The 23,211-nt window shown below is 51.1% G+C and overlaps 1 protein-coding gene across 17 annotated transcripts in view; it reads right to left on the reverse strand.

The window, feature by feature from the left end:
* The window catches only part of CPAMD8 (C3 and PZP like alpha-2-macroglobulin domain containing 8), a 120,720-nt gene that overhangs the window by 82,468 nt on the left and 15,041 nt on the right, over positions 1-23,211 (reverse strand). For 7 of the 17 annotated variants that reach the window (XR_013409202.1, XR_013409200.1, XM_077978247.1 and 4 more), the window contains 9 exons: positions 22,646-22,811; positions 22,518-22,570; positions 20,621-20,638; positions 19,813-19,867; positions 15,795-15,908; positions 13,639-13,723; positions 11,738-11,846; positions 8,308-8,535; positions 3,990-4,160 (listed from right to left, as the gene is read on the reverse strand). Coding sequence is in view for 12 of the 17 variants with exons in the window: in XM_077978241.1 (XP_077834367.1) it covers positions 3,990-4,160; positions 8,308-8,535; positions 11,738-11,846; positions 13,639-13,723; positions 15,795-15,908; positions 19,813-19,867; positions 20,621-20,638; positions 22,518-22,570; positions 22,646-22,811 (999 nt within the window). In the remaining 5 variants the exon portion in view is untranslated. Of the gene's footprint in view, positions 1-3,989; positions 4,161-8,307; positions 8,536-11,737; positions 11,847-13,638; positions 13,724-15,794; positions 15,909-19,812; positions 19,868-20,620; positions 20,639-22,496; positions 22,571-22,645; positions 22,812-23,211 lie in introns of all 17 variants that reach the window. The other 10 variants (XR_013409203.1, XR_013409199.1, XM_077978248.1 and 7 more) reach the window with 2 other exon arrangements.

Genomic DNA, 23,211 nt, shown 5'->3' on the forward strand with positions numbered 1-23,211 from the left:
AGCCTGGTCAACATGGTGAAATCCTGTCTCTACTAAAAAAAAATACAAAAATTAGCCAGGAGTGGTGGGGCACACCTGTAATCCCAGCTACTCGGGAGGCTGAGGCATAAGAATTGCTTGAACCCAGGAGGCAGAGGCTGCCGTGAGCCGAGATCACACCATTGCATTCCAGCCTGGGCAACAGAGCAAGACTCTGTCTCAAAAAATAAAAACTAGAAGAAGAAGAAGAAAGTGTCAAAAATTGGTCGAAGGGTGTTGGGGGCCAGGCACAGTGGGTTCATAGCTGTAATCTCAGCATTTTGGGAGGCAGAGGTGGGAGAATCACTTGGGCCCAGGAGTTCAAGACCAGCCTGGGCAACACAGCAAGATCCGGTCTCCACAAAAAAATTTTTTAAAATTACTGGGGCGTGGTGGCGCATGCCTGGAGACTCAGCTACTAGGGGAGGTTGAGGCAGGAGGATCACTTGAATCCAGGAGTTCAAAGCTGCAATTAGCTATGATCACACCATTGCACTCCAGCCTGGACAACAGAGCTAGACCACGTCTCTGAAATCATTTTAAAAAGAAGTTGGGGCCGGGCGCGGTGGCTCACGCCTGTAATCCCAGCACTTTGGGAGGCCGAGGCGGGTGGATCACAAGGTCAGGAGATCGAGACCATGGTGAAACCCCGTCTCTACTAAAAATACAAAAAATTAGCCGGGCGCGGTTGTGGGCGCCTGTAGTCCCAGCTACTCGGGAGGCTGAGGCAGGAGAATGGCGTGAACCCGGGGGGCGGAGCTTGCAGTGAGCCGAGATCGCGCCACTGCACTCCAGCCTGGGCGACAGAGCGAGACTCCGTCTCAAAAAAAAAAAAAAAAAAAAAAAAAAAAGAAGTTGGGCTGGGCGCGGTGGCTCACAACTATAATCCCAGCACTTTGGGAGGCCAAGGTGGGCAGATCATGAGGTCAGGAGATCAAGACCATCCTGGCCAACATGGTGAAACCCTGTCTCTACTAAAATACAAAAAATTAGCTGGGCATGGTGGCATGCACCTGTAGTCCCAGCTACTTGGGAGGCTGAGGCCGGGGAATCACTTGAACATGGGAGGCAGAGGTTGTAGTGAGCCAGGATCATGCCACTGCATTCCAGCCTGGGCAACAAGAGCAAAACTCCATCTCAAAAAAAAAAGTTGGCCTGCCTCTGTCTCTGGCTCCTGGGACTCTAAATAGGGTATAAATGGGCCACACCAGAAAGGCCAGTTGTGTGATTAGACCGCTGGGCTTTGAGCCACAGGATATCAGCCCCACCTCCAGGGAAGGGAGAGGGCAGGAGACTGAGATCAGTCCCATGGCCAATGATTTAATCAATCATGCAGATGAAATGAGTTCCCCACAAAAAACTTTGGATGCCAAAGCTCAGGTGAACTTTCCTGCTTAGCAATGCTCAACTTGTGGGGATGATATATCCTGGTTCTGTAGAGAGCACACACAAAGTTTCCAATCTGGGAATCGCCCAGACCTTGCTCTATGCATCTTTCTCTTTGGTTGGTTCTAATTTGAGTCATTTTGCTATGGTAAAGCTGTAATTAAAAGGTGGTGGGGTAGTGGAATTTGCAGCCAGTGGGTGGGAAGCACAGGTGGCCCGGGGACCCCTGGACTTGCAGCTGGTGTCAGAATTCAGGGTAGTCTTGTAGAGAGGGCTGTACCCATCACCTGTGACGTGTGGCCCAGCTCTGGTAGCTGGTGTCAGAAGTCACTGCAACCTCCCACCTGGTAGGGGGTGGGCAGGGCAGATCTCTGGTTCCTCAAGGAGTCTGAGAGATGCCAGGCTATGGTCATTTTCTTAAAACAGGACAATGGGGCCAGGCGCGGCGGCTCACACCTATAATCCCAGCACTATGGGAGGCCGAGACGGGGGATCACGAGGTCAGGAGATCAAGACCATCCTGGCTAACATGGTGAAAATCATCTCTACTAAAAATACAAAAAAATTAGTCGGGCATGGTGGCAGGCGCCTGTAGTCCCAGCTACTTGGGAGGTTGAGGCAGGAGAATGGCGTGAACCCGGGAGGCGGAGCTTGCAGTGAGCCGAGATCGCGCCACTGCACTCCAGCCTGGGCGACTGAGCGAGACTCCGTCTCAAAACAAACAAACAAACAAACAATTAAAAAAAAAAAAAAAGGACAGTGGGCCCAGCACAGTGGCTCACAGCTGTAATTCCAGCACTTTGGGAGGCCGAGACAGGTGGATTGCCTGAGGTCAGTAGTTCAAGACCAGCCTGACCAGCATGGTGAAACCCTATCTCTACTAGAAATACAAAAATTAGCCAGGTGTGGTGGCGGAGGGGGGGCGCCTGTAATCCTAGCTACTTGGGAGGCTGAGGCAGGAGAATCACTTGAACCTGGGAGGCGGAGGTTGCATAAGTCAAGATTGCACTCCTGCACTCCAGCCTAGGTGATAGAGCAAGACTCTACATTTAAAAAAAAAAAACAGAACAGTGGCCCAGGTGACCAAACAGCTGCTGTGTGTCGAGCAGCAGATCCAACACAAGAAAGCGTGAACACATCTGGCTGTGAATGTCGAGTGGCAAAGGCAGTGGCTTCGGTAGTTAAAACCTTTAGGGACATGATGCCCACAGAGGACAAAGTGACCATAGTGTCCTCAGTTCCCATCTACGTATTTACTCTCTGCAGGGCCGCCAGGTCCACTGCCAGTTCCCAAAGCCAAGCGCTGAGACATCCTCTCCAATCCCTCCTGTTCTTCCCTCCCCTGATGATGGGACATCAAAGCCTGCCGGATCTACTTCTTCAAGAGCTCCAGTTTAGGGACCTCTCTGTCCTCACCTCCTGTCTGCCTGCCTGGGCCCTCCCTGAGCCACCCCTCACTGAAGACTCTGGAGTGATCACTGCGTATCAAAAATCAGATCAGGCCAGACATGGCGGCTCATGGCCTGTAATCCCTATGCTTTGGGAGGCTGAAGTGGAAGGATGGCTTGAAGCCAGGAGTTTGAGACCAGTCTGGGCAACATAGCAAGATCCCATCTCTACAGAAAAATTTATTATTTATTGATTTGTTTGTTTGTTTGTTTTTGAGATAGAGTCTCACTCTGTTGCCCAGGCTGGGGTGCGACGGCACAATCTCGGCTCACTGCAACCTCTGCCTCTCAGGTTCAAGCAATTCTCCTGCCTCAGTCTCCCGAGTGGCTGAGATTATAGGCGCCTGCCACAACATCTAGCTAATTTTTGTATTTTTAGTAGAGACGGGATTTCCCCATGTTGGCCAGGCTGGTCTTGAACTCCTGACCTCAGGTGATCCGCTCAGCTCAGCCTCTCAAAGTGCTAGGATTACAGGCATGAGCCACCGTGCCCAGCCTCTACAGAAAATTTTAAAAATTAGCTGGGTGTGGTGCTAATTACAGGCATGCACCTGTAATCTCAGGTACTTGGGAGGCTAACTCAGGAGGACTGCTTTAGCCCAGCAGTTCGAGGCTGCAGTGAGCTATGATGGTGCCACTGCACTGCAGCCTGAGCAACTGAATGAGATGCTGTCTCTTAAAAAATAAAAAATAAGATCACTCTTTCCCCCGATACTGCCTTCCACAGAGCACCTCTGTGAGGTGGCGGAAACCACTACCCAATCTCTTTCCAAAATGACTCAATGTGGTTGAGCGCCTGTGAGACCATATAATCACGGTCTGCCTCTGAACCTCCACCCAGGCTGTTCCACCCTCCCAGAAGCAGCCTGGTTGACGTCCCCATAGTCAGGAGTCCATTTGGAGAGATCCCCTCTGACAAGACTCCTTTGCTACAACCGGTCCAGGCACCCTTATCTCTCTTTGACCTCCCACCTGATCCCAGGATGGCTGTGTTGTCCATCCCACTGTCCAGTGGAACGTGTACTGCTGTAGGGCTAGGATGGGCTCCAGGCCCACTGATCAGGTGCCTGCACCCAGCCTAGGGGAGTCACCAAGTCCGTACCTACTGAATAACAAGGGTCCATGGGACTCACCCACCTCAAGCCACACGTGCTGGGCTGACGTGGGGATGGAGGGGATTTCAAACCCCACCAGTCCACCCTGGGACACAGCTTCACTGGTGTAGATGTTATCCTTCGGTGTCAGCTCTGCCTTAATCTGGACCGTCACCCCCTCAGCTGGGCTGCCATCTGGGTAAGATAGCTCCACCTAGAAAAGGTCACCCAAGACACAACAGAGTTAAGACGGCCATGCGCCCCAAACTGATCTGCAGAATCAACACAATCTCCACTGGAATCCCAGCAGGCTTCTTTGTAGAAACTGACAAACTGCTCCTGAAATTCACACGGCATCCAACGGGTCCCAAATAGCGAAAACAATTCTTAAAGGGAACAAAAAAGAAGGACTCACAGGTTCAGGTGTGGTGGCGTGTGCCTGTGGTCCCAGCTACTCAAGAGGCTTCCAAGTCAGACATGGAAGGGTGGGTGCAGTGGCTCACACCTGTAATCCCAACACTTTGGGAGGCCAAAGCAGGAGGATCACTTGAGGCCAGGAGTTCCAGACCAGCCTGGGTAACATAGTGAGACCTCACTACAAAAAACTTAAAAATTTCAGGAGTGGTGGCATGCGCCTATGGTCCCAACTATTCAGGAGCCTGAGGCAGGAGGATCACTTGAGTCTAGGAGTTCAAGGCTGCAGAGAGCTATGATGGTGCCACTGCACTCCAGCCTGGGTGACTGAATGAGACCCTGTCTCTTAAGAAAAAAAAAATGTTTTAAATGAAGTTGCATCCCTACCTCATACCATATACACAAATAAACTCAAATGGATCACAGACCTAAATGTAACAGCTAAAGCTATAACATTCTTAGAAGAAAACATAAGGGTAGACCTTCATGCCCTTGGATTTGGCAAAGAGGTCATGAAGTACAAATTACATGTGCCGGCCATTAGTCTGATGCCATATCAGGGTATGGACAGTTCAGTGTGACACTTAAACCTCACCCATTCAGACTGGTTGGAGAGCCAGCTAGAATGAGGCAGACATGGATGTTTTAAAAGGAGCTTCTGAAGAACCCTAAAACAGCCCTCAGCTGTGCAGGTATTTGGTGATGGAGTGAATCAGGATTCAGCCCACACGATCCTCATTAACCACTCCCTTCTTTTTTTTTTCTTTTTTGAGAAACAGAGTCTTGCTCTGTTGCCCAGGCTGGAGTGAAGTGGCCCAATCATAGCTCACTGCGGCCTCTACCTCTTGGGCTCAAGCAATCCTCCTGCCTCATCCTCCTGATAGCTGGGACCACAGGTGTGCAATACCATGCCTGGCTAATTAAAAAAAAAAAAATTTGTAGAGCTGGGGTCTTGCTCTATTGCTGAGGATGGTCTCAAACTCCCAGTCTCAAGCAATCCTCCCACCTTGGTCTCTCAAAGTGTGAGCCACCAACACCTGGGCTATTTTTATTTTTTGTAGAGACTGGATCTCACTATGTTGCCCAGGCTAGTCTCACACTTTTGGCCTCAAGTGGTCCTCTTGCCTCAGCCTCCCAAAGCACTGGAACTACAGGCATGAGCCACCATGCCCAGTCTAACCACTCCTTTCTTGAATGCAGATGGTAGATATTTTCTGTCATATGTGAAATGCTCTTTACCAAATTTGTAGCCTTAGACCTCTTCTTCACACACATTCTGACCCTGCCCAAGGTACTTTAGTTTCTACTCAAGCTGGGGCCCTCAAAACCAGGGACACAGGAGATAGGTCTCTGTGCATGGGATAGAGGTGGTTCCAACACTGGCATGGAGAAGAAAAAGGAGGTTCCAAAGCAGAGCAAGAGGATCAGAACTCAGTGTGAGGACAGCCAGCCAGCATCACTCATGGACAGCAAAAGGGAACTGGGTGCAGGCAGACGCAGGGCCAGGGGTGTGGCCCACTTTCTCCTTGCATGACACTGGGCTCTGCTGGCCTTGCCCCACTCCTGCTGCTGCAACTGGGGTGAAGTTACCCTAGGTTTATTTTTTTATTTTTTTGGTTTTTTCATTTGAGACAGAGTCTCACTCTGTCTCCCAGGCTGGAGTGCGGTGGTGTGATCTCAGCTCACTGCAACCTCCGCCTCCCACATTCAAGCAATTCTCGTGCTTCAGTCTCCTGAGTCACTGGGATTATAGGTGTCCACCACCACGCCTGGCTAATTTTTGTATTTTTAGTAGAGACAGTATTTCAGAACCATGTTGGCTAGGCTAGTCTTGAACTCCTGACCTCAGGTCATCCACCCACCTGGGCCTCCCAAAGTGCTGGGATTATTGTCATGAGCCACCATGCCCAGCCTACCCCAGTTTAATAGTTAAAATAATAATAATGACTGGGTGCAGTGGCTCACACCCGCAATCCCAGCACTTTGTGGGTCTGAGGTAGGAGAACTGCTTGAGCCCAGGAGTTTAAGACCAGTCTGACCAACACAGCAAGATCCCATCTCTACAAAAATTTTAAAAATTAGCCAGGCACCGTGGCTCATGTCTGCAATCTCAGCACTCTGGGAGGCTGAGGCAGGTGGATCACCTGAGGTCAGGAGTTCGAGACCAACCTGGCCAACATGGTGAAACTCCATCCCTACTAAAAATACAAAAATTAGCGGGGTGTGGTGGGGCATGCCTGTAATCCCAGCTACTCAGGAGGCTGAGGCAGAAGAATCGCTTGAACCCAGGAGGCAGAGGTTGCAATTAGCCAAGAGCCCCTGCACTCCAGCCTGGGTGACAGAGCGAGACTGTCTCAAAAATAAATAAATAAATAAAAATTTAAAAATAAAAAAATTTGTTGGGCCTGGTCGCTCATGCCTGCAGTACCAGCTACCCAAGATGCTGGGGCAGACAGATTGCTTGAGTCCAGGATGTCGAGGCTGCAATGAGCTATGATCTCACCACTGCACTCCAGCCTGGGCGACAGAGCAAAACCCTGTCTCTAAGAAAAAACATATATAAGGATCACGACATCTGGACGCCTCAAAATTTACTGTGCATAAGACTTGAGTGGTGAGTGGGAGGCAGAGTCTCGTTCAAAATGTCACACAGGTCTGCACCTGTCAGTCTCAGGAACAGGAGATCTACCTCTGCAGGGCTCTCAACTTAGGTCCTCAGGGGATAAAATCAACCCAGTGAAGGGCCATGAGTGATGGCTCACTCCTGTAACCCGAGCACTTTGGGAGGCCAAGGCTGGAGGTTCACTTGAGGCCAGGAGTTCGAGACCAGCCTGGCCAACATGGCAAAACCCCATCTCTACTAAAAATACAAAAGTTAACTGGGCTTGATGGTAGGTGCCTGTAATCTCAGCTACTCAGGAGGCTGAGGTAGGAGAATCACTTGAACCTGGGAGACGGAGGTTGCAGTGAGCCGAGATGGAGCCACTGCACTTCAACCTGGGCGATGGAGTATGACTGTGTCTCAAAAAAGAAGAACCCATTGAAGAAACAGGACTGCCTTAGAGGAGCTGCTTTAATAAATGGCTACTCAAGGCTGGACGCGGTGGCTCACGCCTATAATCCCAGCACTCTGGGAGGCCGAGGTGGGTGGATCATGAGATCAGGAGATCAAGACCATCCTGGCTAACACGGTGAAACCCCGTCTCTACTAAAAAAATACAAAAAATTAGCCGGGCGGCCGGGCGCGGTGGCTCACGCCTGTAATCCCAGCACTTTGGGAGGCCGAGGCGGGCGGATCACAAGGTCAGGAGATCGAGACCACGGTGAAACCCCGTCTCTACTAAAAATACAAAAAATTAGCCGGGCGCGGTTGTGGGCGCCTGTAGTCCCAGCTACTAGGGAGGCTGAGGCAGGAGAATGGCGTGAACCCGGGAGGCGGAGCTTGCAGTGAGCCGGGATCGCACCACTGCACTCCAGCCTGGGCGACAGAGCGAGACTCCGTCTCAAAAAAAAAAAAAAAAAAAAATTAGGCGGGCAAAGTGGCAGGCTCCTGTAGTCCCAGCTACTCGGGAGGCTGAGGCAGGAGAATGGCATGAACCCAGGAGGCGGAGCTTGCAGTGAGCCGAGATCGTGCCACTGCACTCCAGCACTCCAGCCTGGGCGACAGAGCAAGACTCTATCTCAAAAAAATAAATAAATAAAATAAATAAGTAAATAAATAAATGGCTACTCAAATGTCTGCCCAAGTGGAATAGAGTAGATCGTCCTTTCCCATAGAGGAAAATGTCCCCTGCCCCTCATCTGGAACACCAGCCCTCACCACACTCCGCAAAGGTTGTGTCAGGGGATCCGTTTTCAGCTGAGTCACCACTGCGGAGCTAGTGGCTAGTGGTGGTGGTTTCACGGTGTTCCTGGGGCGGGATGTGGTACAGTCACCCCCAAGTTACCTTCCCCACGTAGGCCAGGCCCGGCTTGAACTGCTTCCTCGTGTCCTTGGAGTACCGGATGTCCACCAGCTGCCTCTGCACGGGGGTGGAGTCGTCGAACGCCACCTGCTGGCTCCCGTCCACACTGGTCACTGTGGCCCAGATGCTGACCCTGCCCCGGAAGTGCTCGGGGACGTCCGCTGGGATCATGTCCCTCACGCAGATGTCGAAGTCCTGGGAGCCGAGGATCTGGAGGGAGGAAAAACGCAGCCCGTGCTCGCTCAGGGTTGGAGTGTCCCTGAGGGATGTCCCTGAAACACACACCTGAGGTGCAAGACTCTTCAGCTGCTTGGAGGGCCAGGGGACACTTGGTGACATACCCAATCTATGCCACGGGACCGTGCAGAGGGTCCCTCACTGGATCTGGACAACATCCCAGGGAAGATGGATGTTGGCCATTGGGCAGAAGAGGAAAAAGGTGGCTTATGCCTTTAATCTCAGCACTTTGGGAGGCCGTGGCAGGCAGATCACTTGAGGTCAGGAGTTCGAGATCAGTCTGGCCAACATGGCAAAACCCCATCTCTACCAAAAATATAAAAAATTAGCTGGATGTGGTGGCGGGCAGCTGTAATCCCAGCTACTCGGGAGGCTGAGGCATGAGAATCACTTGAACCCAGGAGGCAGAGGTTGAGGTGAGCCTGAATTGTGCCACTGCACTCCAGCCCGAGTTAAGAAAAAAAAAAAAAGAGGCCGGGCGCGGTGGCGCAAGCCTGTAATCCCAGCACTTTGGGAGGCCAAGACGGGCAGATCACGAGGTCAGGAGATCGAGACCATCCTGGCTAACACAGTGAAACCCCGTCTCTACTAAAAAATACAAAAAACGAGCGGGCGAGGTGGCGGGCGCCTGTAGTCCCAGCTACTGGGGAGGCTGAGGCAGGAGAATGGCATAAACCCAGGAGGCAGAGCTTGCAGTGAGCTGAGATCTAGCCACTGCACTCCAGCCTGGGAGACAGAGCGAGACTGTTTCAAAAAAAAAAAAGAAAAGAAAAAAAAAGAGGAAAGAGATTCCCATGCTGACACAATCTCCCACAGCCCAGGCAACAGAGGGGGCATCTGAACCTGTTCAGCCCCACTCTGGGGCACCAGAACTCCCTCATTCAATTCCTATCTCAGGATCCCACCCTGGGACTTGGCAAATAATCCTTATTCAGAAAGAGCTGTGGAGTAAATCACTCCGGAAATGACAGAACTAAGACAAAGATCATGAGCTGGTAGCATCCCAGGAGAATGGCTGGGATTCTCCAAGGTGCCAGTGGCAGGAATGGGAGAGGTGGGGGGTTGTGGTGTCCAATCCATGGAAGAGAAGCCTCAGAGAGCAGAGAGATGGGCCAGGCGTGGTAGCGCACACCTGTAATCCCAGCACTTTGGGAGGCCGGCGGGGGTAGATCACTTAAGGTCAGGAGTTCAAGACCAACCTGGCCAACATGGTGAAACCCTGTCTCTACTAAAAACACAAAAATTGTCTCGACATGGTGGTGCGTGCCTGTAATCCCAGCTACTTGGGAGGCTAAGGCAGGAGAATTGCCTGAACCAGGAGGCAGTGATCCAAGATCGCGCCATTGCACTCCAGCCTGGGAGACGCAGCGAGACTCCATCTCAATAAATAATTAAATTAAATTAAATTAAATTAAATTAAATTAAAGATATCTCAGATATAAGAGAGGGGAACCCATTGGAGCAGATACGTCCCAGGTGGGAAAGGGACTAAGAAGGAGCTTTGGGTGGGAGGTGAGGAAGAGCCAGTGCTGAAAGGGTTAATGTCAGGGCACCTACAGAGGGATGGGAATCTCCAGGAAGGAGGGTGTCTGTTGTACAGTTGCCCACTCACAATGTAACATTATGCTGAAAGACCAAAAAAGGTTACAAAACTTTAAACATGTGGGAATGTAAAACAGTGCAGCCACATTGACAATTTGGCATTTCCTCAAAAGGTTACACAGTGTTACCCTCTGACCTAGCAATTCTGCTCCTAGGAATGAACCCAAGAGAAACAAAAACGTAGGTCCACAGAAAAACTTGCACAGGGATGTTCATAGTAGCATGAGACATAATAGCCAAAAAGCAGAAACAACCCAAATGTCCACCACTGGATGAAGGGATAAACACATTGTGGTCCATCTGTACCAGGGAATATGATGCAGCCATAAAAAAGGAATGAAGTATTGATCCTGCTACAATGTAGATGAACATCAAAAACATGATGCTGAGTGAGAGAAGCCAGACACAAAAGGACATATAGTGTATGATTCATTCACAGAAATGTCCAGAACTGGCAAATCCACAGAGACAGAAAACAGATTAGTAGTTACCAGGGACTGGAGGAGCGAAATGGGGATTCTCTACAAAAGGACATGAAGGATGTAGGGAAGGATGGTGGAACAATTCTAAAATTGGATAACAGCATTGGTTGCACAACTCTGCAACCATATGAAGATGATCAAACTGTACACTCTACATGGGTGAACTGTATGCAATGTGAATGATATCTCAATAAAATTGTTTACATTTTTATTTTATTTTAGAGATGGGAATCTCACTATGTTGCCCAGGCTGGCTTCGAACTCCTGAGCTCAAGAGATCTTCCTGTCTCTGCCTTCCAAATATTAAAAGCTGGGACTCCAAGGAATAAAATTAGTGTTTATTCATGTTTTTTTGTTTGTTTGTTTTTTGAGGTGTAGTCTCGCTCTGTCGCCCAGGCTGGAGTACAGTGACATAGTCTTGGCTCACTGCAACCTCTGCCTTCAGGGTTCAAGTGATTCTCCAGCCTCAGCCTCCTGAGTATCTAGGATTACAGGCATGCACAACCATGACCAGCTAATTTTTGTGTTTTTAGTAGAAACGCAGTTTCACCAAGTTGGCCAGGCTGGTCTCGAACTCATGGCCTCAAGTAATCCACCCGCCTCAGCCTCCCAAAGTGCTGAGATTACAGGCATGACCCACCACACCCGGCCAAATTGGTGGTTTTTTTTTTTAACTTTACATACAGTAACCTGCGAGGAAACGCATCACAATATCGATAGTGGTCGTGTCCACCTATTGGAGAAGCAAGTTATCTTTATTTTCTTCCTTTTTATATTTTCTAAAGTCTCTATATTCAGCCTGCAGGAATTTTATCATCAGAAAAATCCCTGCCATATAACTTTCAGAAAGTAAAACAGCGGTGGCTCACACCTGTCATCCCAGCACTTTCAGGTGCAAAGGCCAGAGGATCGCTTGAGCCCAGGAGTTCAAGACCAGCCTGGGCAACATAGTGAGACCCTGTCTGTAATCAAAATTTTTTTAAAGGCAGTAAATAAAATAATAATAATAAAGGAAAGTAAAATAAAATGCGTGATCTTGGAGGTGAACCTGGGGGTTGAGTCAGTGGGTAGAAGGGGTCCCTGTTTCTCACCTTGGTTGTTCTGAGGACGGGGCGTCCCACCTCGTGGCTGTAGTACCCCACACCATTAGCAGTCATGTTGATCGTTAAGGCACCAGCCACGGGTTTCCCAAAGGTATACCTGGAACAAAAAGATAAAGCATGCTCAATTTCACAGCCAAGATGGCAGGGAGGGCCCAGCCTCAGGAAGGCCAGGTTGGCACAGTGTGGCCACTAGTACAGTGACGGATGCAGCTCCCTTCCCACCCTGCATCCAGTCCTGACAGCCCCACCGCCCCCCCACTGCAGCCTGGAGTCGGGACAGAAGATGCCAAGGCCCTCCGATCCTCTGCACCAAGCCTCCAGGTGGACAGAAAAAGAGACCGAGGGTCAGAGAGGAACTCTGGAACTGAGAAGGCTAGGTTGGTGCTCCTCTGGAGCAGAGGAGTGCAGAGGCATGAGCGGCTGTGGGTCCCTGAGGGGCACCTGAGCCTAAGCGCCCTATTAAGCTCAACCTTGAACCAGGGACAGGGCTTCTCTGAGCCTCAGTTTCCTCACCTAGAGAATGGGAATCAAACTACCTTCGCAGGGGTGATGGTGAAACTTTAAATGTCTGTATGTCACTCCTGATGCAGAGGGAATGCCGGTGCATGGGGAACAGGAGCAAAATAAGAGAGTGCAGGCCGGGCATGGTGACTCATGCCTGTAATCCCAGCACTTTGGGAGGCCAAGGTGGGCAGATCACTTGAGGTCAGGAGTTCGAGACCAGCCTGGCCAACATGGTGAAACCCCGTCTCTACTAAAAATACAAAAATTAGCTGGGTGTGGTGCCACATGCTTGTGATCCCAGTTACTCGGGAGGCTGAGACAGGAGAATCGATTGAGCCCGGGAGGCAGAGGTTGCAGTGAGCTGAGACTGTGCCACTGCACTCCAGCCTGGGCGACAGAGCAAGACTCGGTCTGAAAAAAAAACAACAAGGATCAACCCCTCTCGGGTCAGCACGCTGGCTGCGGGTGCTGTTTGTGCCAGGGAGGACTACAGAGGGCGGGGAGCAGCGTTGGGGGAGGGGGGAACATGGTGGGGTTGGGAGGGGACGCCCTGGGGAAGGGAGATGCTAGTGCAGGAGAGGCACGCCCTGGGGGTAGGGCATTCCTTGGGGAGGGGAGACCTTTGGGGAGGGAAGATTTTAGAGGGGAAGGGCAGGACTTGAGTAAGGAACACACAGTGGGAGAGAGGCATGCTTTGGAGAGACGGGTGTGCTCATAAGGGTGGGGACACTAGCATGCGAACGAAGACAGGCGGTGGGTACAGTGCAAGAGGTTCATGTGGCAGGGAGACACCAAGTACGAGGGAGGGAGGGAGCGGGGCACAGGGCACCCTTGGGGGAGCAGGGAGGCCATGGTAGAAGTGCTGCCTGTAGGAGGAGGGAGAAGCACAGTTGTCGGGGGAGAGGGAAGGGGAGGGCAAAGGAGGGGCCCAGGGGACAGGAAGATGCTCTAGGGAGAGGGGTACACTGCAGGGAGGGGGCGCCCCCAGGGGAGGGGCACGGGAAAGGGTGATGCTCTAGGGAGTGGGCACATCCTGGGGAGGGGGCACCCACAGGGGAGGAGCCCAGCGGGGAAGGAGATACTTTAGTGGGAGGGGGACACCCCGGGGAGGGGACACCCACAGGGGAGGAGTCTGGGGGAGGAGGGAGATACTCTAAGGGGAGGGGCACATCCTAAGGAGGGAGCACCCACAGGGGAGAGTCACACGAAAGGGAGATGCTAGTGGGAGGGGCACATCCCAGGGAGGAGGGAACCAGGAAGGGAGGGGCACACCCATGTGGGAGGGAGGGAGGCAGCAGAGGAGGGGAACGACCTTGAGGGAGCGGCGTGATGGTTGGGGAAGGGGAAGGGCCCCGCGGTGCGCCCCAGGGGCCCCTCTTTCTCACCTGGCCCGCACAGTGCCTGTCTCACAGGCGTCCAGGTCTCGGATATACCGGGGCGGGTCAATCAGGAGCTCGAACTTGGGCAACACTGAAGAAAGAAAGCAGAGAGGAGGGGCTGGCTTCTGTCCCTAAGGTGGCCTCAGGGGCCCTGACACCCGTGCAAGGTGCAGGACACAGCACCCGGCCACCGCCAAGGTTGACACTATGCCCACCCACACCGGTCTGCTGAGCAGCCCTGGGGATTTTGTGGGCTGCATCTATTTCTCATCTTTGGGGGACCAGGACCCCATTTTCCTCAAGGGGCCTCCTCCTGTCACTTTTAGACCACATGCTTAGAGTGTAGTGGATTCCAGCCTATCCCAGGGTGGACACGAGGCCAGGAGGCTCCTCCCAGCCCCTGTGACCCTGGGAGCCCACAAGGGGCATCCCCGGGGTGACTGCAGCGGAGAACTGACTTCTCCAATTGCTTCTGGACTCAGCCTTGGGAGTGTCAAGCCATCTTGTCACCAGGGGCCGAGGTGACACACTGAAGCAGCCAGAAAACCAGAAAGAATCGGGTCCTGAGAGAACTCTTGTAGGAGCCTAAGAATCCTTTTTTTTTTTTTTTTTTTTGAGACAGAGTGTCGCTGTGAATCCCAGATTGGTGTGCAGTGGCACGATCTTGGCTCACTGCAGCCTCCTCCTCCTCCTGGTTCAAGCAATTCTCCCGCCTCAACCTCCCAAGTGGCTGGGATTACAGGCACAAGCCACCATGCCTGGCTAATTTTTGTATTTTTAGTAGAGATGGGGTTTCACCATGTTGGCCAGGCTGGTCTTGAACTCCTGACCTCTAGTGATCCACCTACCTCGGCCTCCCAAAATGCTGGGATTACAGACATTAGCTGCCGTGCCCGGCCATCTTTTTTTTCTGAGACAGGGTTTCACTTTGTCACCCAAACTGGAGTGCAGTGGTGCAATCACAGTTCACTGCAGCCTTGATCTCCCAGGCTGAAGCGATCCTCCCGCCTCAGCTTCCCCAGTAGCGGGGACTACAGGCAGGTGCCACCACGTCCAGATAATTGTTTTAAAGTTTTGTACAGACAGGGACTATGTTGTCCAGGCTGGTCTCAAACTCCTGGCCTCAAGCGATCCTCCCACCTCGGCCTCCCAAAGTGGTGGGATTACATATGTGAGCCACCACCATGCCTGGCCTACAATACTTTTTCTCTATAAAAGGCAAGAGTGCACTTTGGGAGGCTGAGGCGGAAGGATTGCTTGAGGCCAGGAGTTCGAGACCAGCCTGGGCAATACGGCAAAACCCTGTCTCTACTAATACAAAAATTAATCGGGTGTGGTGGCTCACACTTGTAGTCCTAGCAACTCAGGAGGCTGAGGAGGGAGGATCACTTGAACTTGGGAAGTCAAGGCTTCAGTGAGCCAGGATCACACCACTGCACTGCACTCCAGCCTGGGTGATGGGCGTGAAACCCCGCCTCAAAAAAAAAAAAAAAAAAAAGCAAGAGTCTAGGACCATCCCCTGAAACTATACCCAATCATCACAAGTCCTCAGTAAAAGAGGACTCCTGTCATCCTCCACTTCTTCACTGCCATTTTCACCAGTTCCCTCCCTCCTTCTCCTTCCTTCCTCCCTCTCCTTCCTCCCTCTCCTTCCTTTCCTTCCTTTCCTTCCTTTCCTTCCTTTCCTTCCCTTCCTTCCCTTCCTTCCCTTCCTTCCCTTCCTTCCCTTCCTTCCCTTCCTTCCCTTCCTTCCTTCCTTCCTTCCTTCCTTTCTCTTTCTCTCTTTCTCTCTTTCTCTCTTTCTTTCTTTTGAGACAGAGTCTCACTCTGTCACCCAGGCTGGAGCGAAGTGGTGCGATCTTGGCTCACTGCAACCTCTGCCTCCTGGGTTCAAGTGATTCTCCTGCCTCAGCCTCCCAAGTAGCTGGGATTACAGGCACATGCCACCACGCCCAGCTAATTTTTGTATTTTTAGTAACGACATGAGGTATCACCATGTTGGCCAGGCTGGTCTCGAACTCCTGACCTCAAGTGATCCGCCCACCTGGGCCTCCGAAAGGGCTGGGATTACAGGCGAGATACCCTGCACCCAGCCTTCTTCACCAGTTTCTAAGGTTTCTTCCAGATCTGAAATCCCAAGACCCTGAGATTCTCCAACTTACCATACTTCTGAACTTCAAAAGACTTGTTGTACGTGTGGCCTTGCATTTCAGCAAAAATGAACCATTCTCCCAACACAGGCTGGTCGGACAAGGGGAAGCTCAGGTTGGTGATGCCTGTGTGAAGAGAGACACCCCTTTGTGCCTGGGCAAGGGCATTTTCAGAGAGCCACGGGCATAGGGAGGTACAGGAAGAGGAAGCCAGGACCCTGCTCCTTCTCCTTCCCTGGGCAGCCCCCCAGGAGAACTGGAGACCACAGAGAAGCTGGTGGGGTCTGCGCAGAGCAGGACCCTGCAGGAGCCCGCCAGTGGAGCAGATCTGAGACTCTGGCGGGCTTCAAAGGGATGCAGGAAGAGACTGGACCTGGGGTTCCTGGGACAGCCTTGTAGCCACGACCAGGGGCAGGCAGTGAGCTGAACAAACGAGGGAAATGAGCCAGCCCAGCTCATCCACTCCATCCCCCCGAACCCGAGTCATTTCCAGCCTGGGCGCTACTGACACCTGGGGTCTCATGGCTCTCTGGGGTGGAGGCGTCCTGTGCACTATAAGATACTGAGTAGCATCCCTGGCCTCCACCAACCAGATGCCAGTAGTACCAATGCCCTCCACAATCTAACGACCTAAAAAAGTCCCCCAGACATTGCCAATATCGCCTCTAGGGGGCAAAGTCACCCCTGGGTGGAAATCCCATATATATACACACACACACACATATACACACACACACATATATATATAAAATACATATATAGGCCGGGCGCGGTGGCTCAAGCCTGTAATCCCAGCACTTTGGGAGGCCGAGACAGGCGGATCACGAGGTCAGGAGATCGAGACCATCCTGGCTAACACAATGAAACCCCGTCTCCACTAAAAAAAAATACAAAAAAATTAGCCGGGCGTGGTGGTCGCGCCTGTAGTCCCAGCTACTCGGGAGGCTGAGGCAGGAGAATGGCGGGAACCCGGGAGGCGGAGCTTGCAGTGAGCCGAGATCGCGCCACTGCACTCCAGCCTGGGCGACAGAGCGAGACTCCGCCTCAAAAAAAAAAAACAAAAACAAACAAACAAAAAACACATATATAATATATATTATATTATGTCATATATAATATATAACATAATATATATTACATTTATATTATATATTATATATAATATTATATATTATATATTATAATATATATTATATTATGTTATATATAACATATAACATATTATATATAACGTTATATATGTTATATATAACATATATAACGGTATGTTATATTATGCTATATAATATATATTATATTATGCTATATGTAACATATATAATACATATTATATGTATTATTTATATAATATATTATATATAATATTTTATGTATTATTTATATAATATATTATGTATATAATATATAATATATTATGTTATATATTATATTACATGTTATATATATATGGAGAGAGAGAGAGAGAGACAGAGTGAGAAACAGACAAGACAGACAGGGTCTCCTGCCAGGACAGGGTTTCTCAGCCCTGGCACTACTGACATTTAGGGCCAGATCATTCATTGTGGTGCTGGGGCGTCCTGCGCACTGAGGGATGCTGAGCATCATCCCTGGCCTCCACTCACCAAACACCCATTGCACCCCTTGTCTTCCACAAAAGTCCTGACAAGCCAAAATGTCCCCAGATATTGTCGATGTCCCCTGGGGGCAGAATCTCCCGCCCGACTCCCCACCCCTCTGTGAGAACCACCCCTAACTGAACTAGAGCACGCACACACTTTAGCACAAAGCACTCTCTCCCCCAAACATCCCCCCGGAAACACCATCAGCCACTGACATGGGACCTGGCATTTGCTTTGCACCTGTGCCTCTGAGCCCCGTCCACAGCTCTGTTTTCACTGGGAGCCGTGGAGGAGTTGGAAAGGGCACACTGACTCTAGGCATTGCCAGGGGATCTTCCACTCCTGAGTGTGACACGCTCCACCTGTCCCCAGTGATCATATGGGGAGGGCCATACAGGGAGGGGACAGGAAGAGTGGTTCCCCTGGGTCTCACAACAGAACCCAAAACCCACAGCAGTGCCCACGGCTTCTCCCAATCACATTGGAGCCAGAAGATGTGACGGCTAAAACGGCTTTTTCCTCCGCATATTCAGACAAAGTGGGCCTTTGATGGTTAGAGGACATTCAGGGATGTGTGTCCTGAGCACGTGTTTTGTAAGGGGTCTGTGGCCAACTTTGCCAAATGCTCCCTGAGAGAGGGGCACTGTCACCCTGGTTGAGAATCATGGGTCTACACACATCCCAAAGATTTTTTTTTTATTTTTTTATTTCTTTGAGACAGAGTCTTGCTCTTTTGCCCAGGCTGGAGTGCAGTGGCATGATCTCAGCTCGTGCCACCTCCATGTCCCGGGTTCAAGCGATTCTTGTGCCTCAGCCTCCTGAATAGCTGGGACTACAGGCACCTGCCACCACACTCGGCTAATTTTGTATTTTTAGTAGAGACGGGGTTTCCCCATGTTGGCCACGCTGGTCTTGAACTCCTGACCTCAGGTGATCCACTCACCTCAGCCTCCCAAATTGCTGGGATTACAGGTGTGAGCCACCAAGCTAGGCCCCAAATGGTTTTTTTAAACAGGAGGTTGACCTCTCCCCCAACTCTGTGCTCTTAAGATCAAGTCAGCCTAGGCAACATCTTGAGACCCCGTCTCTACCAAAAATTTTAAAAATTAACTGGGCTTGATGGCATGTGCCTGTGGTCCCAGCTACTCAAGAGGCTGAGGTGGGAGGATCACTTGAACCCAAGAGGTAGAGGCTGCAGTGAGCTATGATCACGCCACTGCACTCCAGCCTAGGTGACAACATGAGACAGAAATTGCCTCTTTAAAAAAAAAAAAAAAAAAAAAAAAGTTTTTTTAAAAAAGATCAAGTCCATTCTCTTCCCTAGTTCATGCCAGCGTCACCCCTGCTCTCAGCGCTCAACATCTCTGTCCTGTCCACTGTCTCCAACCTCACTCCCCTAGACATCCACAGCCCTTCCCATACATCGGGTCCCTGACTGGGACATGCTTCCTGGCCCCCTTGCTTTGCCTGGCCGTCCCCCGTTCCTTCTTTGTTGCTGAAAAGGATCCTCCTCCAGGCAGCCTTCCAGGATTGTCTCTGCCACCCCAGGATGGGATACAGCCCTGTTTGCCCTCTCTGAGTTTTGAACTTCTCCTTCCTAGCACTCATCACAACTGACATCATCCAGGCTGTTTAGTTCGTGTTTGCTCCCCGCATTGGGCTGAAAGCTCACCCCATGGCAGTATCTATGTGGTACCCAACAAATATCTGCGATACAGAGAGAGCAATTGAGCGAACAAGAGGGAGTAAAGAAGGCAGACAGGGAAGATGGAACAGAAGAAAAGAGGCTGAGGCCAGGCACAGTGGCTCACGCCTGTAATCCCAGCACTTTGGGAGGCCAAGGTGGGCAGATCACCTGAAATTGGGAGTCCAAGACCAACCTGGCCAACATGGTGAAACCCTGTGTCTACTAAAAATACAAAAATTAGCCAGGCCTAGTGGCACGTGCCTGTAATCCCAGCTACTTGGGAGGCCGAGGCAAGAGAATGGCTTGAACCCGGGAGGCAGAGACTGCAGTGAGCCGAGATCGCGCCACTGCACTCCAGCCTGGGTGACAGAGAGAGACTCTGTCTCAAAAAATAAAAAAACAAGGTGAGAGCAGGTGCTCCAGTATTCCAGAAAGGTCTTGAGTTCTGAGCCGGAGCCCTGCCTGAGTCCTGGGCACAGAGAAACATGGGCAGAGGGTCCAAATCCACAGGGAAGGTGCTGTGGGCCAGGCTGAGGCTCCTAGATCCAAACCCATGGCATCATCACCTCCCAGGTGGGTACCTGCCCTCCACTCCTCCTTGGTCCTCTCCAGCTGGGGCAGCAGTGGGGGTACGTTAGGGAGGGGGCCCCGGACAGAGCATATTCTGTTTTCCCGGAAGGTTTATCACATCTGCAGCCCTCAAGCTGCAGAGGAAGAAACTTACCGCAGCAGAACGGCTTCAAGTGTCTCCACTCTATCATCCGAGAGCCTCGGGGGTCCTGTTGGTGGTGGAGAGGGGCAGACACACGGAGTGAACTCAGGCTAGCCCAGCGTGTGCCCAGTGTAAGGATTTTCCCAGTCCTCTCTCTTGGGCATGTCAACCATGCAGCGAAGGTTCCAATATTAATCATTAACCCCAGGGCAAAAAAGTAAAAAGCTCTGGATAGAGAAGGATTTGAAAAGCAGAAGGGGACGGGCTGGGCCTGCTTCCTCATTTAGGGAGCTGTGTACAAACAAACCTACAAATGGATGTGGCTGGGGGTGGTGGCTCACACCTGTAATCCCAGCACTTTGGGAGGCCGAGGCGGGTGGATCTCCTGAGGTCAGGAGTTTGAGATCAGCCGGGCCAACATGGTGAAACCCCCATTTCTACCAAAAAAGACACACACACAAAAAATTAGCTGGGCATGGTGCCACATGCCTATAGTCCCAGCTACTTGGGAGGCTGAGGCAGGAGAATCGCTTGAACCCAGGAGGCAGAGGTTGCAGTGAGCCAAGATCGGCACCACTGCAATCCAGCCTGGGTAACAGAGCAAGACTCCATCTCAAAAAAAAAAGGAAACGGACAGACACACACTCAGCCCATCCCAGGGTGGACCCAGGGACCAGGATAGAAGATGCTGGGTCCCAGCCTTGTAAGGCACAGTGGCTCAACCCAGAAGGCAGACAGTGAGCGAAGACACACCAGATCTTGCAGAAGATGGGCTACCCGGGCCCCAAGTCCAAGCCGAGGAGGGACAGAGGCCACTCACCTGGATGTAGGCTTCCAGCTGTAATGAAGACACAGATGCAGTGAGCAAATCTTCCAGCAAACCCCAAACCCTTCCAACATGCTCATGCATCATTGATGCATGGCCTCGGTCCCCGGGACAAGCACTCACTGTTATGGGTTAAACAGTGTCCCCCTAAATTACATCCGTTAAATCCTAATCCCAAGTAGGGTCTTTAGAAAAGGACCCTCAAAAGGGGAACCCAGGCAGGCACTGCTTGAACCACTGGACCCCATTAATGTCCCCAGCAACACAACAAACCCATGCCGGGTGCCTCCCGATACAAGGCACCAGGGAGGACAAGGCACCAGGGAGGATCCAGTATCGCTTCTGTGGATCCTGCCCGAGATTCGCAACTTGAACTTGGTCACAAGAAACCAGAAGACCATCCTACTAAGGGACGTTCTGCAAAACAACTGCCTGGACTTGCCAAAAATGTCAATGTCATGAAAGACACAGAAAGGCAGTGAGGAACTAATTCAAATTAAAGGAGACCAAGAGACACGATGAACAAATGACCCAGGATCAGATCCTGGACCAGCAAAGAAACATGCTACGAAGGTTACTATTGGAACAACATGGATTTTATATTAGATATTATTATTGTGTCAATGTCAAAATTATTTTCCTCCTTTTTTTTTTTTTTTTGGTATTTTGTGTTTTTTTTAGAGACAGAGTTGTGCTTTGCTGCCTGGGCTGGAGTTCAAGTGGTACAATCACAGTTCATTGCAGCCTCAAACTCCTGGGCTCAAGAGATCCTCCTGACTCAGCCTCCCAAGCAGCTGGGACTACTGGCGCATGCCACCATGCTCAGCTAATTTGTATTATTTTAATTTTTTGTCAAGACATTTTTGCTATGTTGCCCAGAATGGTCACGGACTACTGGCCACAAGCGATCTTCCCGCCTCAGCCTCCCAAAGTGCTGGGATTACAGATGTGAGACACTGTGCCTAGCCTCAAAATTTTTAAATGTGATGATCCTCCTTGAGTTGTATAAGAGAACGACCCTGCTCTTAAAGGATACAGGCCAAGTGTTCAGGGCCAGAAAGGCACAATATCTGTAAGTTATTCTCAAATGATTTATCATTAAAATAATTTTGTAAGTATATATACATATACACACAGAGAGGAGGGCTAGACAGAAAGCACATAAATGTGGCCAGGCCTGGTGGCTAACGCCTGTAATTCCAGCACTTTAGGAGGCCAAGGCGGGTGGATCACCTGAGGTCAGGAGTTTGAAACCAGCCTGGCCAACATGGTGAAACCCCATCTATACTAAAAATACAAAAATCAGCTGGGCATGGTGGCACACGCCTGTAATCCCAGCTACTCAGGAGGCTGAGGCAGGAGAATTCCTTGCACCCAGTAGGCAGAGGTTGCAGTGAGCCAAGATCACTCCACTACACTCCAACTTTAGCAACAGAGCGAGACTCTATCTCAAAAAAAAAAGAAAAAAAAAAATTAGCCAGGCGTGGTGGTGGGTGCCTATAATCTGGGTTACTCGGGAGGCTGAGGCAAGAGAATCACCTGAACCCAGGAGGCAGAGGTTGTAGTGAGCCAAGATCGCGCCACTGCACTGCAGCCTGGGCAATAAAGCAAGAGACTCGGTCTTGGAAAAAAAACAAATTTTTTTAAGCCACAGTGCAGGGCTACCTAAAGCCCTCAAAGGCATTCCTTGTAGAGGAGCAGTGGGCCAGGCACGCCCACCAGCCTTCCTCTGTCACCAAGAACTTCCTGGGGTTCTCCAGGGGGCATGGAACTGTGAAAGAAAATAGGAAAGAGAAGGTCTGGAGAGAAAGACCAGTTTCCAATGGTGGCCCTGGCTAGGGGGTCCCAAGTGGATATGTTCCGGGCCCGCGGTTTTAGAAGCTGATCTCACCTTCTCGTTGACAGGCCTCAGATCTGGGGAGACGGTGAAGATGCTTATGAGCACTAGAAGAAAGAAGACAGGCATGTGACACCTCCAGACCACGGCCGGCCCTCCCTGCATCCGTGCCAGCCACCCACCTCGGTGCTGGGGTCTGTATACAGGCTTGTCTGTCTGGATGAACACAGAGGCACCCCGGCCGTCCACGGTCACCGAGGTCTGGTTGTGAAAGAGGGGCTCCTCCTCCGCCTGCCGGCCGCGGCCCCACACTTTCAGAAGCGCCTGGCCCCGGAGGCCCGTGGGCACCTACAGGCAGAGGAAGGAGCTTTGGGATGAGAATGTCACCCTGGAATGGGCTGAGATACTGGGAAAGGAGTTTGGAGTCTAGAATGGAGAACTCACCCCAGGAGTGACTGTCACCCAGGGGACACTCGGCAGTTTCTGGAGATGTTTTGGGGTGTCATAGCTTTGGGGGTGGGGATTGCTACGGTCATTTGAGAGGGGAATAGAGAGGCTGCTCAACATCTTACAAAGCGCAGGACACCCCTGCCCTCGGCAAACTGCCCCAAACATCTTTTTTTTTTTTTTTTTTTTTTTTTTTTGAGACAAGGTCTCACTCTGTCGCCCAGGCTGGAGTGTAGTGGCGCTATCTCAGCTCATTGCAACCTCTGCCTCCCAGGCTAAGTGTTTCTCCCACATTGGCCTC

The sequence above is a fragment of the Macaca mulatta genome, chromosome 19, assembly GCF_049350105.2.
Source record: "Macaca mulatta isolate MMU2019108-1 chromosome 19, T2T-MMU8v2.0, whole genome shotgun sequence".
Classification (NCBI taxonomy): Eukaryota; Metazoa; Chordata; class Mammalia; order Primates; family Cercopithecidae; genus Macaca; species Macaca mulatta.